Source organism: Ahaetulla prasina, chromosome 1, assembly GCF_028640845.1.
Source record: "Ahaetulla prasina isolate Xishuangbanna chromosome 1, ASM2864084v1, whole genome shotgun sequence".
In the NCBI taxonomy this organism is placed as follows: domain Eukaryota; kingdom Metazoa; phylum Chordata; class Lepidosauria; order Squamata; family Colubridae; genus Ahaetulla; species Ahaetulla prasina.
This window is the reverse complement of record NC_080539.1, coordinates 97,938,129-97,957,666: the sequence shown is the minus strand read 5'-3', so window position 1 is coordinate 97,957,666 and position 19,538 is coordinate 97,938,129. Positions and strand designations below refer to the sequence as shown.

Genomic DNA, 19,538 nt, shown 5'->3' with positions numbered 1-19,538 from the left:
GTGGAAAAGTATGCCTATATAATTATTAATTAAATTGTGGCAGATATTACTAAGTTTTGTGTGCAATAAAAATGTCTTGTGTGTGAATAAAAAGTGATATAAAGTATTCTATAAATCTCTTAATACACCTAATGTTCCATTGGATAAATATATCAATGCATTCTTGCAGACATCAGAACAATGTCTATAGTAGCATGTTATTGCTATGCTTTCTGATAAAAGAATTGGGAATTCAAGATTTCTTTAGATTCTCATTGGACACAGTGTTTATGACGCTACCTATACTATAAAAAAAGAGTGGCTAGAACAGTGATGGCTAACCTTTTATGGACCAAGAGCCCAAAGAGCACCCAAACTTCTAAAATGCAATGTGCGCCCCGTTCCTGTGCATGCACCCCGCCCCATGCATGCATGTGCAACCCCCCCATGCGCCCTGCCCCCGTCCATGTGCACCCCCCGCATGCCCCCACACACTCCCACATGCAAATGGTGGCTCCCACATGCCCCCACCCCCCACGAATGTGTGCCCCCCCGCATGTGCCCTGCTGCTGTGCATGCATGTACACTCCCCCGCGCATGCGCGGCAGAGACCCAACAAGAGACCCAGGAGGCACGTGTGCAAGTGCGGCACAGCTGAACTGGATGATGGCTTACGTGCCCACAGAGAGGGCACAGCATGCCACCTGTGACACGCGTGCCATAAATTCACCATCACGGGACTAGAAAGTATGTGGCTCTTATAGCTGTTGAAGGTAGCTTATATATCTTAATTAAGCGAAAGAATGGTTAGTGATCCTAAAATGGATTGAGCAGTTTTTGTCCTTCTGAAGACTCAACTATTCCTGAGTAGGGTGAAGTCTATGAAATTTTTAAGGATGGGATCAAGAAGAAGCGACACACAAAAAAGGAAAGGCAGTTTTGGATCTATCATGCCAATGCAGAAGGCATGGAGGTATGCCAGAAGACTGATGAAACAAAGATCAAAGCTTTACTTGTCAGATAATAAACAGATATCAAAGATCCAGGCCAGCATCTAATCGTTATGATTGAGAGAGATGGAAAATGTGTCACTAAGTTCTTTAAACCCTGTTCTTAAATCTAGATAGGAATAGTTCTAGTATTTAGCAAAAAAAAAAAAGGGGGGGGGGAGGTATGCATAAGTTGGGCACAGATGTATGTTAGCTTGATTGGCTAATATATGCTCAGAACTCCACTTGCTCTGAGACTACAGGCCAGAGAGCAGAAAATGCTTGCTTGGCTCAGACTATCAGGAACTGGAAATGTTTACAAAAGAATGCAAAACAGTAAGACTTGAAGCTGGTAAAGTGATACTGCTTGACTTTCTGACAAAGATTGGCTGAAATTATTTATTGTTGCCTTTCAAGTGAATTAAAAGTAAGGAAAACTGGAAAAAACTATGCCTGTTTCAATCAAATTTCATGCATATATCTATGCATGTACCTCATCACAAACAATCGCTGTTGGAAAGAAGTAGAAGATCTGAGGAGGGTTCCTGCAGGTCAAAGTGTTTCTGAGATTCATGTACCTTAATTTGTTTGTCTGAATACTCTAGAAACAGCTGGGTATAAGATTTTAACAAGCCAGAATGACAGAAGTGTCTGATGAAAGGAAAGAATGATATTAAAAAAACACATTTCAGACCCACTCAATAATGAAAAAAATTACAATTTTCAAAAATATATTAAAACATATTTCAGTCTGAACAAATTAGCTTTTAAAAGCTTGTACTTTAAAGCTAAATATTTTTAGTACAATTAGGAGCATGAACTATATTTCCAGAATATAATGCTTGGTCCAGATTGAGTTTATATCTATTTGGTTTAATTTCTTGGATTTGGAGTAGTTATTTTTCTTTTGTTCTGATAGGAATGTTGAGTAAACTTGGATATTTGTGGCACACTTTCATAGATTAAACATTCTATTTTCATCGAAGGCATACAGTTGCTTTATAAATGTCTCAAAACAAATGTTGAGAGTGAGTACCATTAGAAAACAGGACACTTGAATTTTGCTTAACTACAAACCTTGAAAGATTAAGTATGCAGAAAAATTCTAGAAGTCATATTTATATGAATGTGCTCTTAGTCCAGATTCCAAGCTCTTGAATATAGTTCAAAATGCTGGGTCTGAAATATTATCCCCTTGACATAAATGTAATTGTCCATGTCTGCATTCCAAATATGAGCCCATATTTGAGATCCTTGCATTTGTGATAATCTCTTCCACAGATTGAAGAATTAGTTCCATAAATAAACAATACAGATGTAATTGTAATAAGCATAATAAAAGAATCCACAGTAGGTCCCTCAGCTGTGCTGCAAGTTTCTTTTTTGCCTGCCTTTGCAGTTTGAATGACAGATGTACATACCAGGGCACTAGATTACTGGTTCAGCTGTCAGCCTGACCCATCTATTCAGGTTCAAAGGAGGCTCCCTGCTTTTGCATTGACAATCAAATCTTTAACCATCTACAGCCATCTTTCAGCCTATATTAAACTGGGATCATTATGAAATTGTATAGAATTATTTTAGACTGGGGTTGTGGGAAGAATATTAGCTATCACTTACCAGAATCAGCTAACTTTTAAAAATGAAAGTAATTTGCGTTGAACACAAATACTTCCAAATCAGTATTTTTTTTTAATTTATTTTTTGGAAATACTTCTGTATTGCCTTTGAATATCCTTTTTTTAAGGCTGGTTTTTATATTAGAAATGGAATGCAATCAAAATATTAATAGCACTAATAACAGGCAGCATTGTAATAACTCCTACGCTGGTGAATATTCTTGAAAAAATAAAAACAATTTCTCAGTTTCTACCTACCTTGCCACAGTGAAAAGAATAAACAGAAGATGTCATCAGTTTCTGACCAACCTGTGATTTCATTTTAAATCTATTTATAAGCCACTATAATGACATATATTCTTTGCCCTAAGAAGTAGTGTAGTTTATTTGATTTCAGCCTAGTATTGTCTGAACATAACCATTGTGTCTTTTAAACCATGATTTATGGCTTCATATTATTCTAAATCAAGCCATGGATGTTTGTTCAACAACTTATTTTAAATCATGGATTAGTTTAATGCATGATTTAAAAACAATAGTCATTTATTTATATTTTACATACGGCTTCGAATCAAATGGAGGTCTTTATAGCTGCACAGTGTGAAGTTGATCTATTTGATCCAAAGATCTTTTTTATCTTTTTTGTGATGTTTCTTAAACAAAAAACCTCTTTAAAATTGAAGGTGGGTATGTTCTTACAATGTAGCCCAAAATATATGAATGCATATCTATTTACAGCTATCCATTTACCATATTCACATCCCATTTGAAGACCTGTCCAGTGAGCAGTGGTCTCACACTGCTTCCTCTTTTCACCCCATGTCTAGTGCCAGATACCGCTGGTGTTCTGCTGCCATTGGCTGAGGGAAGTTAGCAATAGCAATGGCACTTAGACTTATATACCACTTCATAGTGCTTTTACAGCCCTCTCTAAGCGGTTTACAGAATCAGCATATGGCCCCCAACAATCTGGTCCTCATTTTATCCACCTTGGAGGGATGGAAGGCTGAGTCAACCTTGAGCTGGAGAGATTTGATCTGCTGAACTGCAGCTAGCAGTCAGCTCAAGTAGCCTGCAGTACTGCACTCTAACCACTACACCACCTCGGCTCTTAATTAAGTGATTTAAGTTAGCTTTCTGTTATGGTCATAGACCAGAAAAATAATTAAAATATTAAAATAAAACAAAGCAGAACAATGTTGTATTGCAATTAAGATAGATAATATTGAGATAGTTGATGGGTGTGCAAAGCCTGCCTAATTTTACAGACAGTAGCTGTTATTAACAGAATAACAGAGTTGGAAAAGGACCTTAGAAGTCTTCTATTCAACCCCCTGCTGTATTTAGCCATGTTCAAAGAAACCATATTATACTGATCCAATAGTAACAGCAGTATATAAAAGAAATCAGAATTTCCCAGATACTTTATAAGGTAAGAAATTATAAAACCAGTCTGGGACATCTTCTAGAGGGTACAATGAAAAAGGACATGAGCTGGGGTTTCAATGGCCCTTGTCAACATGCTGTGGGAAACTCAGTTACTGATAGGTTTGGGAGAGTGGGGCCCTATTTACCAACAAACGAACTCAAGATTATTGAATTCCCCTTGCTATTTCCAGCAATATATTTATGGTTCATTGCAGATATGTACTTAGCAAAGCTTTCAAAAAGAGCTGCTCTGAAGGTTGGTGTTAAACTGAGGGTGATCAATGGTTCACTGGCCTTTTCAAACCCGGTACTTGCTACATGTATTGAATAGGTCCATTGGCTGCAGATGATGAGACTTTAATAGTCAGACACATCTAGAGGTTTCTGAAAGTTGAAAGGTTGGAATAGAACTTGAGTAGGAAGATTGGGGTAAAGAATGCCATGTTGCTGGTTTGGGTGATCAGGGAAAATACAGTACAGAGCGCTATCTCCTGAGGGCTCATAAATGTATTTGTATGCTTGTCTATCACTTCGTTGACCATAGCAATCCAATTAAAACTTTAAGTGAGTTAGGGCCACTGTGTAGCATATTTTTTTAGAACCAGCCATTATAAAATGGCTTTCTGTTGGCAAGTAGAGTGAGATGTTAAATCCTATTTATTTGAGAAAGCAGGCTGTTTTGCTTCATCAAGGAGTATTTTGGCACAGATGAGGCAATATGGACATAAACATAGCACATCCAATAGTTCAAAGGCTCGTAAAACTGGCAAGAGATAAAGCTTTTGTTAACAGGCTGGCACCCGTAATTGATAAAAACATGAAGCTCGGTGTAGTCCCCAGTACTTAGAAGATATACATTTATATAGTATCTAAATCGGTATGCACAGTTTAAAGCCCACAGGAGTGTAATTGGACTTGGTTTAATTAAATGAACTTGAACATCCTAGTAACTGTATTACTAAAGTGACCAATCATCCTCCTTTAGGGAGGACAGTCCTTCTTTTATAAGTTCTGTCCTCTCTTGAAAAGTGTCCTCCTACATGTCCTCCTTTTCGGTATTTGAAGACTAATCTGTAAATCTCCATATTCGATCGATGCCGAGCCGATCTGTTGCGTGTGATGTGACGTATTTGTATTTGACATGACCATTCGTCAAGGCTCAGTACAGTGCGGAGAGATGCGATTATGAGACGCATATGCTCCGCACAGGAGAATTGTTTTGAGAGAGTGTGCCGCGCGCAAGTGGCTTTGTTTACTTCTTACCGAAACACGACACAACATGATAAAAATAAATATTATTTGTGTCCTTTTTCTCATTGTAAAAAAGTTGGTCACCTTAGTATTACAGTTCAGAATAAAATAGTTATTGTGTGCCTGGCTAAGACAGTAAAGAGCTAATTCCCAGTACTATGGTGCTTACATGTGGGGAGTTTCTTGATTCAAGTTAGTTCGTCTTGCTATGAAATGAATGGATGAAAGAATTGAAAGAAAGAAAACCAGATTACAAATGTATAAAAACTCTACAGTGTTCTCAAAATAAGACATAATGCAAGATAGTACAATTGGTACTAATGTAAGGCCCGGGCAGAAACATGCAATATTGCTTTTCTCTATTTGTGCAGCTTCACATCCTCAATTCACCCACCATCTACAAAACAGTGGGATATTTGTTTGCCTGGAAGCCTTGTCTTTCATTTTGGGATTATATGTATAACCCTATGCACACCCAAACACTAGGTTTTGGGCGTAATTCATGATGTGGCATTTCTGCAAAAGCTTAATTTGCAGAATGTATGTGGTGTGATGCCAGATTATGCAAATTAAGGGTGCATTTGACTGTCATAAGAGGAATTATGCCAATGTGTGCTCACAAGGCTATATATACTTACGAATAGAACATTTGTTGGTAAATGAACATTTGTCAACTTTTTCTCCTGGACACCTATTTCACTTTACGTGTGTAAAAAGTACTATCAAGTAGCTTTATTTCAACTTTAAATACAAGTGAAAGAACAGTAGAAAAATTAAGTAAGGTCAGGCTGGCAGTAAGCTCAAAATAAAATAAAACTTGCCCAAATATGTTACTAAAGGAATGAAATTAACTAAGCTTGGGTAGGAATTAAACACAGAGTTTTTAATTCTCAGAAACTTTTGAAGTAGTATCTTCCACTATGCAGTAATAATAAGTGCTGGAGTTTCTATGCTTCCTCAGGATACAGCCAATTTTTCTATTCAGTAAAACTTCCAGGTGACTTTGATAAAATAGATAATTCAGACCTCACTTTCAAATAAAATTCATTATTTCTGAAGAGTCCATGCGATTGATATAATTAGGATTAATTTAGGGTGGATTTTCATCAGCTTAATATATGTAATTGAAAGAAAGTTTTAATCTAATTGAAAATGTATTTTTTCCTTTATAATGCATAAGTAATTCCTAAAGTTTTTTAAATACCTATTGAAAGTGTATTTGAAAATATCTATGTTAAGACAAAGTTAAAGAAAAATCTAGAGTTTTAAAAAAGCTGTATACAAGAAGAAAAAATTATTCTATGAGGTTAATTTAGAGGGAGTGATCTAAATTTAATGAGTTAATTGGAATTAGTTGGAATTTTATTGGTCTGAAAGTGAACTTTAAAATATGTATGCTAAGAGATAGTTTAAAAAAAGATGTATTAACATTAAAATTAAGATGTATTAAAAGATGTATTATTTACGGGACCGCCTACTGCTTCCAAATACCTCTCACCGACCCGTGCGCTCCCACAGAGAGGGACTCCTCAGGGTGCCGTCAGCTAGGCAGTGCCGTCTGGCGACACCCAGGGGAAGGGCCTTCTCTGTGGGGGCTCCCACCCTCTGGAACGAACTCCCCCCAGGACTTCGTCAACTTCCGGACCTCCGAACCTTTCGTCGCGAGCTTAAAACGCACTTATTCATCTGCGCGGGACTGGATTAGACTTTAAAGTTATTGGTTTTAAGGGGTTTTTTATTATTTATATTGTTTTTAAATTAGGCAATAGAATAAGTTTTTTAATTGTTGTTTTTTAATTTGTATTTATATGTATTTTAACTGCCTGTGAACCGCCCTGAGTCCTTAGGGAGATAGGGCGGTATATAAATTTGAAAAATAAAAAAATAAAATAAAATATTAGAATGTTTTAATTTTAGAAATGTTTTCAAGAGAAGCTTAGCGCTTTAAAATGGATGAAAAAATATTTTTCCCTTTAAGGTTAAAGAATCTTAAAGAATACAGTCAATTTTGTTAATATAAATGGTAATAGTTTATAAAGATTATTAAGTGCAAATAGAAATACATAGTATTTCAGCAGCAAGGAATATAAAGCAGTAATGGTTAAATTGATTGTCCTATTCAAAGAGGATAATATATCTTTTTTATTTGGATATCACTTCTGGATTTTGATCTTATGATGAAAGAAAATGAAACTTTGACTTTGGTTTTGCCAGTTAGATAGTTTTGTTGTTATAAAAGTGGCTAGTTATACTAATGTGTAAAAGTAAAAAGTTGTAATCTTATTTTATACTATGCTAAAAAGAGTCAGAAGTTAACACCTTTTTTTTCTTCCCCTGTACCTCATATTTTCTTTCCTCCTTAATTTTTCCTTCCCTTAATTTACTATTTTTATTTTTCTTTGTATTTTATATATTGATTAAAAAAAAAGAAAAGTTAAAAAAGAAAAAAAAGGATTAATTTATAGCACTTAACAAAATTTTGACTTAACTGAAACTTCATCACAAACAAACGATTAAATTGAAGTTTAAGTGTATTTCTAGTTTCATTCCCTAAATGGAGAGATGCTCCAGCTGAACTTTATTCAGATTGCAGAGGCATATTGGATGAATGCTGTCATTTTGAGACTACTTTAAAGATTAATGGTTGTACTGTATCAAAACTTTCAGAATCATGTTGGAGAACAAGATGGGCAGCATATAAATTTAATAAATAAATAATATGGGAGAAAATATGGAGATTCTCAGTTATCCAGGTCATGGTTGTCCCAAAGGTGCCTTTTCAAGAGGCAACTGGACTTTCTGGTTTTTCTTTGAAGACGTTTCACTTTTCATCCAAGAAGCTTCTTCAGCTCTGAAGAACCTGAAGAAGCTTCTTGGATGAGAAGCGAAACATCTTCAAAGAAAAACCAGGAAGTCCAGTTGCCTCTTGAAAAAGGACCTTTGGGATTGGAGAAAGTATCCAGTGAAAATATTCCTCTTCACTTGTAATAAAGCTGTTGCAAAAATCACTGACCTGAGATTGGGTTCTTATTGAACCTTGTTGGCCCATAAATTTTACATGTCTGATTATCTTCAAAATCCCTTGGAGGGCCAATTGAAGGTGGCATTTAATGTGATTAATTTATCAATCATAACTAATATTTTGTATAATAATTCATGTGTTTGAGATGTGGGCATATAAATGTAATAAATAAATAAAATACTGATTATATTAAAGTGTTCCTGTCTGGAAAACAGTAATATATTATTTGTATCATACTTAACTACATTTCCCATAAATATACATATACGCCTATAGAATCTGACTAGTTCTGACTAGAATTTGACTAGGACTGTAAAGTTGCCAAAATGTGTATTGAATCACAGTGTGAATAAATTGTTGTCACAATGGGATCAAAGAAACATATATAGAAAGGAGTAATTTATTTCCATTCCTAGTCTGATAACAGTTCTTTTCAAACGTGGCTTATTTTAAAATATTTGTAGCGTAGTTTGTGCAGAATGTATGAAACAACAATGTCTCTTTGTCTAAGCAGCTGCCAATTCATTTGCTATGTAATGAGAACATTCATGCTTCTCTAATTGCTACCATTTTGGCTTGTTTGTTATTTTTTAAGATAGCTTTTCTGACATTATTGACCAGGACTTTGAAAGTGACATTTGAAAGTCTTTGATGCGGTACACAACCAAGAATTAAAAGAAAAATGTGCTTCAGTGCTTACAGACATGGTTAAAATAATAAAATAATCACAGTATACCTAAAGCCATACTCAGTCTTGCTTAATATTATAGAGACAATTTTTCCATGTAGTTGAAGGCCAGGTTATTAGCAAAACCGGTGAACCTTGAAACTAGAAAAATAAAAATCAAGAGGTACACTGAAGTCATAAAATGAGATACCCTGTAAACATATGAGCATCTTGCACTTTCTGTAATTGGATTTGTATTTTATGACTTTTTTGTTATTGTTATATGGAAGTTTCACCAAAGTCACATACCACAGAATGAATATGAACTAAAATTCCAGCCATAATGAAATAGCTAGTCCACTGGCAGCTTTGTGCATGGTCGTGTCCTACAGCAAAAGTAAGTAAAGCTTTTTACTTGAGAGCGCAGGCGGACCAGCCAGGGAGCAGCCATCGAATCAATATAAATGATACTAAATAAACTATAAAAGAAGGAGGAACATTTTTCCAACATTTATACCAGGAAGGGCTGAGTAAAGTGATTGCCTCGCGGCGAGATGGATGGCAAAATAATTTAAGAAAACTTATTATTAAACTACTGGTAATTAAGTAAATAAATAAATAAATTCCTTAACAACTGCAGTGATTCACTTAACTGTGACAGGAAAGATCGTAAAGTAGAGCAAAACTCACTTAGCAACTGAAATTTTGGGCTCAATTGTGGTCATAAGTCGAGAACTACCTGTACTTCTTTTGGGTGATCAAAGGGAGTGACAAAAGTGACAGAATTCTCCATCCTCAACCAGGATTCCTGCTTGTTCCTACTGCAAAAAATCTTTAAGGGGCAAGAGATTGGGGAGAAAGGTGGGAAAGTTTTATATTCTGAATGTCAGATTACTTCAGAAAAATGATGGGAAGTTCGAGGGTTCCTGGAATTATTGCCAAGTTAACCTGATTACTCAGAAAGAACAAGTGAAATACGGCTACTAAAAAATGGGCAGATGCTTTAAATAGGTAATTCCATTCTTTGACCATCTGACAATCTCCCATGCCAGATGAAAACTGCTTGAATTTTTAGGCAGCCAGCAATATTGGCTGAAAAACCTGGTAGCAGTAATCCCAACATGACCAATAAGAGCCAAATTGGAGAAAAAGTAGACCATTATATACCTTTAAGTATATCAGTTACGTTGGACATTATGTTTCTGTTAAGACCTGGGATCAAGGGAAATTGTTTCTGATGATGAACTAGTCTCTGCAGCTCTTCAGTAACATGAAGCTTGTGGGATAATTTCGCTGAAGCAAACAGCTATGTCCTTTGTCCTAGCCATGGCACCCAAATAAAAGATGTTACATGTGCATTACTGCATAATTCTTCATGGCTGCCTCTTCTAATTACATTGAAGTTCTGTAGATAAATGGTTGATGGTTGCAATGGCCTGCCACGCAGTATCTATTACATCTCAATTAGCAATAGAAATACCCGTCTTTCTATGTTTATCTAGAAATAGCTAGAGCTAAATATGTGAAATATTTCATATAGTCCACAACAGTAGTGGGTTTTAAATCCCATCGCTACCAGTTTGCTCGTGGACATGTGCATGCCACTTCTGCGCATGCGCAGAGACGTCCAGTTGGGTGGGCGGAGCCTCCTGGCGCTGCCACTACTGGTTCGCCCAATCCAGGGTGAACCGTAGCAACCCACCATTGGTCCATAACCTGTCTGTATTTTCTGGGTACACTTTTGAAGGATAGGCTTTTTCAATCTGCATTTTTATTTTCTTTACCTGCTGAAGTTTAGGAGGTTAGTGTTTTTATTCCCTTAGTCCAAGCAACAATTGAACTAATGAGGAAATGCTTATAAATAAATTATCTACAGTGTTATTCATCAGATTGTTGGTAAATTAGAACTGAATTCTGATTGCAAAGTCAGGTCATGACCATTCAGAAGTTCTGAAGTTAATTCTAGAGACATCTATTAGAAAATGAAACATCGAGTATCTTTTTGATTGTGGCATGATAGAAATACGTTTAATAAATAAAAGTCCCCAACAATGGTAGACTGAGTATTTCTTAGGTAGACTTGGGATGAAAAATAGAGAATTCCATTACCAATTAGAAAAGTAATTTTTTTTCCCTCCCTACAATAGTGTGCAGGGTACAGAATAATGGGTTTGAGTTACAGAAATTTTAAATTAAAAAAAAAAAAAACTTCCAGAAAGTAAGTGCCATTGGGCAATAAAATTAATTAGCAAGGAATGTTGCAAAATGCACTTTACTAAATGTTTTCAAACAAAAGTCAGACAGATATTGGTCAGAAATAGTCTAATGTGGATTTCTACACTGTACATATGATTGGACTTGAAGGCCTTATTATAATCTCTGCTGTCCCCAATTCTGAATTCTGGAAAGTTTTTTTGCAATCAGGAAATATTGTTGCGTTTTACCTCTAAGTTTTTTGGTTTTTTTTTAATTGGGTGCCTTTGGGGGGAGATCAACAGAGATATTTATATCCATGTTTAGCACAATCATCCACAACCAGATGTCTTCCAAGTCTGTTGAAAGAATTTTGCTACCATTCTGGATGTAAATTCTGTGTCTGAAATCTCAACACACCAGTTCCCTAAAGGCTGCCTTAGTGCAACAAAGCAATAACACTAGAACTATAAGTGTTACTTCAGGCTGATTGTTACCAAAACATATAACGGAGGCAGACTTATCTTCACAAAACAGGAAAGTTAATCTTTGGATTAATTTATTTCAGTGAACACTTGAAGGAGGAAATCTAACAACATAAAGGACCTGTCTTCTATTTAAAAAAGCCTTCTTATTTCATAAAGCCTGCCGTCTGGTTTTACTTTCTTTGCCCCATACTTCTTTCTCCCACAAAAATTACCAGCTACCTTACAATAGCAATATTATTTTGGTGTATGTATTGCTTAAACCTTATTTATTCCATGCTAGAATGACAAAACTTTTATAAAACATTTTCTGATTCAAAAGCCAAGCTGACTTTGGATGCTGACATAGTGAAAAAAAAAAGTAATGTAAATGTACTTAAAACTACAAAAATATTAACAAACAATATTTTGAGCGGAATACTTTTTCCCCCCATAAGGCTTATATCATTTATTTAATTCAAAGCATTTAATGAAGAGTTGCTCTATGTTATTATTAACATCAGTTAAAAATAATGCAGCATATTCATTATACTGATGTGCAATAACTAATAAATCTAGCATAGTAATCATTAGATTATTATAATTTGTGTTATTCATTTCATTCTCATGAATCATGATGGATGTTTCTGATATTTACACATCATCAGACTAATTCTGTAGGAATTTCATACCAATTTATCATTTAGAGCATGTGTAATTATTTCACCAAAATTCTGAAATAAATATATATATATATTTAAAAAGGGAGTATTCCAGTGCACGAATCAATCTCATAAGAAAATATTGGACAAGTATTGTCCTGAAATGTTATAGATAGTTTATTTTTAATAAATGTTCCATTCTCCCCTCTTAAAATGTTATTTTTTTTCTTTATGATTTATTTCCTCTCTGAAGCCAGAAAAAAGCATGCTGTGAAAAAGTGTGGAGGAGCTGATAACTTAATGTTAAAGTTTCTTTTATTAGACAATAACCTACTTGGATCAGATGAAATATAACCTATTCTTTCTGGAACAGGTCTTTCCCAGTGAAATAACATTAATGGAATTGCAAGGCAAAGTCTGTTTGCAATCATTTCCAAATTAAGAATATGAAAATATGAATAATGATAGAAACATATTATTTTGTGAATCCTGTTGACAGTGCCTAAGTCAAACTACAAACTGACTCTTATGTACTCTTATAAACTACATTATTTAATATATTGCATTTTATTCCAATTTATATTTTTCACTTGGCTGAATCATGTTAGTTTAATTAGAAATAAAATTTGGTATATCAGTAAGTGTGGCCTTACCAAGGCATTATAAAGTGCCACTTTATAATGCCTTGGTAAGGCCACACTTGGAATATTGCATCCAGTTTTGGTCGCCACGATGTAAAAAAGATGTTGAGACTCTAGAAAGAGTGCAGAGAAGAGCAACAAAGATGATTAGGGGACTGGAGGCTAAAACATATGAAGAACGGTTGCAGGAACTGGGTATGTCTAGTTTAATAAAAAGAAGGACTAGGGGAGACATGATAGCAGTGTTCCAATATCTCAGGGGCTGCCACAAAGAAGAGGGAGTTGGGCTGTTCTCCAAAGCACCTGAGGGTAGAATAAGAAGCAATGGGTGGAAACTGATCAAAGAAAGAAGCAACTTAGAACCAAGGAGAAATTTCCTGACAGTTAGAACAATTAATAAGTGGAACGACTTGCCTGCAGAAGTTGTGAATGCTCCAGCACTGGAAATTTTTAAGAACATGTTGGATAACCATCTGACTGAGATGGTGTAGGGTTTCCTGCCTGGGCAGGGGGTTGGACTAGAAGGCCTCCAAGGTCCCTTCCAACTCTGTTGTTATATATTATAATAAGAAGTGATAGCTTTGGGCTTTTTGTAGACATAGATTAACCCCAAAATTGGTATTTCAAATGGACATTATTTGGAATGTTTAGAATTATGTAATCCAAGTGAGCAAGAAAAAAAAGTACAAATTGGCAAGAGCATCCTTGATTGTGTTAAGGAGCTCCTTGAACAGTTCTGGGAGAGAAGACCAAGCTGCTTTAAGACACTGTGTTTCTGGCTCCTGTATGCTCAAAAAATGAATCTAAACCATTGTACAACCTCATTATATAATAATGTCTTAACAATTTTGAAGTTAATAGGGATTTCTTATATCCTCACTGCTTTTTGAGCACTATAGATAGATATTGAAGTGCTGTCCCCGTTCTGTAACTACACTGGTGTCTATAAATTTGCTAAGAATTATTGAATTCTTAACATTGTTCCTTCTGTATTTTTCTGCAGGATGGCTCACTGGGCAACATTGATGATCTGGCTCAACAATATGCAGATTACTATAATACCTGTTTTACCGATGTATGTGAAAGGATGGAAGAACTGCGTAAACGAAGGGTATCTCAAGACCTTGATATGGTAAGATGATGAGGAAGACTACTCATTTGCAAAATAAGAACCATTTTGGGATTTCAGGAATGTGCCCACAACAGCAACCTTGTGAGGTGGGATTGGGCTGAAAGAGAATGACTGGCTCAAAGTTGCCCAGCCAGTCATGGCTAAGACAAAGCCAGAAATTCTTGAGTTCTAGTCATTGGTTGCAGAGGTCTCCCCTGTGTCTGGTAATCTCCCTGGGATAGAGAGGTCATCCTCAATCATCCATAGACATAGAACACATTCGGTTAGAGATCTAGCCATAAAAGCTTCCAGTCTTTGCCAGAGAATGAGTACTTGCTTATGTAGCTGTTGTGACCAAGGCCCAAGTAGTGATTACTAAACACAATTCAGTCCTCAACAAACTTATTTTATTAAAACAGCTGAGAATTAATTCATTCTCAACTTAGTCCAAAACAAAATTCTTAATAACCAGTCCATCGGTCTCATCACCAACCTTTGATGTCTTTTGGCAACCTGCCAACGGCTTTTCTTGGCAAAAACCCCACAAAGTTCAAGAGACGCTGACAAGAAGCATGAAAATCAACATTGCTTTTCTACAAAGAACCCAACGACTCGTTGCTGCTCTTTTAAGCCTTATGGGAGTGGCCAAACATCTTCTGGCCTTACTCCCGAGTTGTCCTTTTTTCTTCAGCTGCTGTTGCCTTCTGGCAGCTCTTCGCATGTGTGCACTAGGAACAGGCTCCTTCTGTTCCTCTGCCTCTGCTGTCCGCCTCTGAAGGCTCCGGAGTCCACGCATCACTCCCAGATGGCCCTGGCCACTTCTCTGCCTCCGATGCAGAGCCCTCGTCCAGGCCTTCCCCTGACTCCAGGACTGGCCCATCGTCCTCCCCAGCCTCCTCACTGTCTGACTCTGTTGCCAGGTCCGCAGGCTGCTGGCAGACTACAACAGTAGCAGGATGCATCCAGCAGATCCACAGTATGTCATTGGAGTGGCTTTCTTAGATCCAAGTGATTGATCCTCAACTCCCAATGTTTGAACAAATTATGTTGATCTTCAAGATGCCAGCCACAGAGCTCGTAGCAACTCTCTCCAGTCACAGGGTGCAACAATTCATCATATGCTTTTCATCCCTTTTCCAGGGAGCAGAAGCAACAAATGTCTTCAGTGATTTGGATCTCAGCTGGTCATAATATATGCAAGGGATCACCTCATTACCCTGGAATATGATAGTAAAACTGTTGAGTAAAATCCAGCATCCAAAAGAGCTACTGTTACCTGTATTTACAACCTAATGTTGGCTAGCTTTGTTCAGAAGGGCTAAAAGAAGAGAAGATTCCCAATGTCAATTTCCATTTCTCAAGCCCTGGTTTTTCTACAGTAAAGCATCCTCTGCATACAGCTTTTGGACCATTCCTTAGTCCTAGTGCTGTGGAATAATCTTACATGTTCACACTAAATGATATGTGAAAGGCCTCTCTATTAACTCTATTAAACATCTGCCAGCATTCATCATGGAACCTCCAGCTTGTCCTTTGTCATCAACTGGCTCCATTCAATCACTTGTACATACCTTAGACTAGAGCATCTGAGATAGAATGGTAGCCAATATATTATCATAAATAGACATATTCTTGGACCAAAAGCAGTTCTGCATCATCGAACCACATATCATCGTTCTGCAGTTACTCACAACCTTCATCGTTAAGGTGAATTCAGACTTTCATCAGGACTAGGAAGTGACCCTCCCTCCATTCTGCCCGAGGCCCAAATCTTGTATTAGAAAAGGTTTGATATAATATGAACAATAAACTACTGGAATTAAACAAAGGAATTCACAACCTTGGACAGTCTCCTAGTTTCTTTTGGCAGCTCACACTGATATCCAGGCAGATCAAGACTTGCATCAAGCTATCCTTTGAAACTTGAAACTAATTGATCTACAGGGATTGGAGGTCAGTTCACTAGAAATGCTGCTACTTCAGCTGCCCTCCCCCCAACATTAATGTCTTCCTGTAAAGTTGCCATATAGTCCTCCATATCCTTATATTTCAGTTAAAGATGTAAGTTAGCATCTTTTGGCTGGAGAAAAGTTCTCAATAAAGATTTATTAAAGATTTAATAAATATAAATTTCTTCCCCAAATCCCCAAAACTTTAACCTTAGACTGTCTACTGTAGGGGCGTGCATAAGTGCACCAGTGTGCCTACCATCCCTGTCCTAATGTTTTCTTTTATTCCTATCCTTTACATGTATTTATAATTATGTTTACACTTGTATCTATCATAAAATACATGCTTGATGAAATTAAATTAATTAATTAATTAATTAATTAATTAATTAATTAATTAATTAATGTCTAGGTCTCTCTTGGCAAGAATGCTACCTCAGGGATAGCTCTGAATATGTCCCACTTAAAAAGGGTCTGGCTCAGAAGATTAAAATTAAATGAAGGCTCCTTTTCTACAGTGAAGATAGAACAGGCCTCTCAAAATGGCAGCTCACGGGCCAGATACGGCCCATGCAAGCCAAGCCCACCACAGCTCCGCAAAGGCAAAAAACATCCCGATACGTCACGATATGGACCACAATGCAATTGGGTTTGATACCCCTGAGATAGGACATCCAGCCCACTAAGGTATTATCAGAAAAAATGATTGGGAACCATGTCAATATTTGCAACCTATAAACATATCTCTGCTGCCCTCCCACCTTTTCAAAAGTTGTATCTTTGAGTGTTCTTTCTGACTTGTCATTCTCAAACATGAGGAAGAGTATTTTTCCCTCTCAGGGCAATCAGCATCAGGATCTTTTCTATCCTAGCCTCCAGAATGACCACTAAAGAATGTTCAACCTCTGATGTAGAAAAAGGATTTTTGGGATAAGTCCATTCTCTAGTCCAGGTGTGGCAGAAAAATAAATAAAATTTGAAGCTTAATTTCTAATCCATATTAAGTTAAAACTCAAGTTGAGTGGTACACTTTAGTTCAATGGTGATTGTAAGAGAGTAGAGCAAAGAAGCATCACTAATCAGAACAATAGTAGATCAAGACTGCATGTGTGTGTGTTTTCAATTGCTCTCTCAGATAAAGCGCACAGTCTAACTTGACTCTCCTGAATTGAGCATCTTATTTATTTTTTTGCTCTGAAAGAGAGTGCAGCCTTGTTGTAAAACACCATCCGTGTGACAGGCCTTTAATTGTTGCTTGAATCATTGCCTTATTTCTTGCTGGCTTGCTTATATAGATTCACTTTTAGAAATGGACACCATATAAGATGCAAGATCTGAGCAAGTCTGGCTGGCCTTAGCCATTTTTCTCTTTCTTTTTACTTCCAGGGCAAATAGCATTCTTTGTCATCTCCCACACTACTGGGAAATAGTGCCTGTTTTTTTAGGGAGATGCAAAACTAATTTACACATGAAATCTATAGCACCATATGGCTCAAATTTCTAGTGATAAAAAAATAAAAAGAATGCGAGGGACTAAGCCAGAACCCATTATTAAAACAAGAACTTTATATATTTTCACACTAAACTAATAATCTCTTTTAAAAATAGCCCTGAATTACTTAAAGGCAGTGGTGAAATCCAATTTTTTTACTACTGGTTCTGTGGGCATAGCTTGGTGGACGTGGCAGGGGAAAGATAACTGCAAAATCTCCATTCCCACCCCACTCTGGGGCCAGCCAGAGGTGGTATTTGCCGGTTCTCCGAACTACTCAAAATTTCCGCTACCGGTTCTCCAGAATCTGTCAGAACACTGCTGCTGGATTTCACCCCTGCTTAAAGGGCTTTTTCCTCCATGAAGATAATTCATTTACTTTCTCCAGAGGTGGTGAAAGTCCCAAATCCTCTTGGTAGAGCCATAATTTATACCAAAGGCCTCATTCATTGAGTTCAACAAATAAACAAAAGGTTGACTCTTTCCATTAAAAGAATGCAATTAAAAGCCTACTCACTGGCAGGCTGTAATGTTGTCTAAATAACTAGTTATAGCATGCAGGGAAACTCCGTCACTATTACAAAATCACTGTAAACCTCACTTTAGGGCAACTCCCCTACCCCAAAGCTTAAGCTTAAAGGTTTCTTGATTTTAGTGCAGCAAGCCCCAACTTGGGTGACCAGGCAGAACTGGCAGACTTTTTAGTCAGGGTGGTCAGTTTTGAGAGTTGTAGTCCAAACTTTTGAAGACTCCTAGTTTGGGATAAATTGATCTAATTCAGAGATGAAAGACCTCTGTCTGTATCCAAATGGAAGATACAGCAGTTCTGTCTTATTTTCCCAAGCTGCCATGCGATGGCCACTTTAGGTAATACCTCTTACTGATGATGTTATTTGCCTCCCAGGCATGTAAGGCATGTCCTTGCAATTTCGTCGGTGTTAATGTAGCCTGCTTTATGGATAGAGAACTCCCTTCAATTTAACCAGATGGGTTTAATTTGCCTCACACTATTGTTCAGCTGAGCAGGTGGGAAAAGCCTTGTGAGTTGAATTAGTGGACATCGAAGGTAGAAAGCAATTAGATATTTGGACCTTAACAAAGACAAGCCAGAATGTCTTTGCATGGGGAAAGAGTGATTAGAAGAAAAAGATAGCAGTTGCTGGTACACCCACAGTATATTATGTGTCAAGTATTTCAAGCGGTCATTCAACCAGGCTATCATCCCTACTGGGCTCAGAGCAAAATGTGCATAACTCAAAATTAACATCCTCACTCTTATTTTTATCATTGTTCCTGAACTTGGTTATCTGTGTTTGCTCTACCTAGTCTTGCAGCGTGAGGTGGGTGAAACTTTAGCCCCAGTGAATAAACTTTTCTTCATCATTCCATCTCTCCTGGAGCAATGCCTCTGATCCCAGTCTTCTCCCTTATTCTGTATGTATGGATTTAGTACAGAAGTGTCCAACTGACGGCCCACAGATGCCTCACTCAAAAGCCACCCCCCACCCCAGCTCAGTGAAGGGGAAAAACGCTGTGATATGTCACGTGACGGCAATGTGATGCTGCGAGTTTGACACCCATGGTTTAGTACAGTTGCATGCGACCAATTATATCCATTTAATGAAACCCATTTCTTACCTGGACTATTAGACGATCATTGCACAAGAGACATGGTAGCTGGTATAATTCTTCAGTCTGGTCTCTGGGATTTATATCTGTGGGTTCTACACCCATGCAGCATCTCGTTGCATAATACCCTAAAGAAAGTTATTTGGTACTAACTCTGCTTCCTTCCCCACATGCATTGTCTAAACATAAGGCAACTTCCATTTTTCCCCACTTCTCTTCTGAAGACTGCAGAAGTATCACTGTTAGACTTCTTTTGGACATGATCTTATCATGACATCTCAGATTTTCTTTGCTTTAGAGACTCATGTGTTGGGTGTGATCATTGAACTGAATGGCCCCAAGAGCTATATTTGAAAAACAACAGTGTTGCATAAATATCTTTCTACCGTCAGACAGCAGTCTCTGTGTTTGATTTGTTTGGGCAAAGAAGGTGGTACAACTC

The 19,538-nt window shown here is 37.1% G+C and overlaps 1 protein-coding gene across 6 annotated transcripts in view; it reads left to right on the top strand.

Annotated features, from left to right (window-relative positions):
• LOC131191618 (SAM and SH3 domain-containing protein 1-like) overlaps window positions 1-19,538 on the top strand; it is a 702,583-nt gene that overhangs the window by 572,403 nt on the left and 110,642 nt on the right. For all 6 annotated transcript variants that reach the window (XM_058169948.1, XM_058169983.1, XM_058169974.1 and 3 more), the window contains exon 2: window positions 13,919-14,047. In XM_058169948.1, coding sequence (XP_058025931.1) covers window positions 13,919-14,047 — 129 coding nt within the window. The remainder of the gene's footprint in view (window positions 1-13,918; window positions 14,048-19,538) is intronic.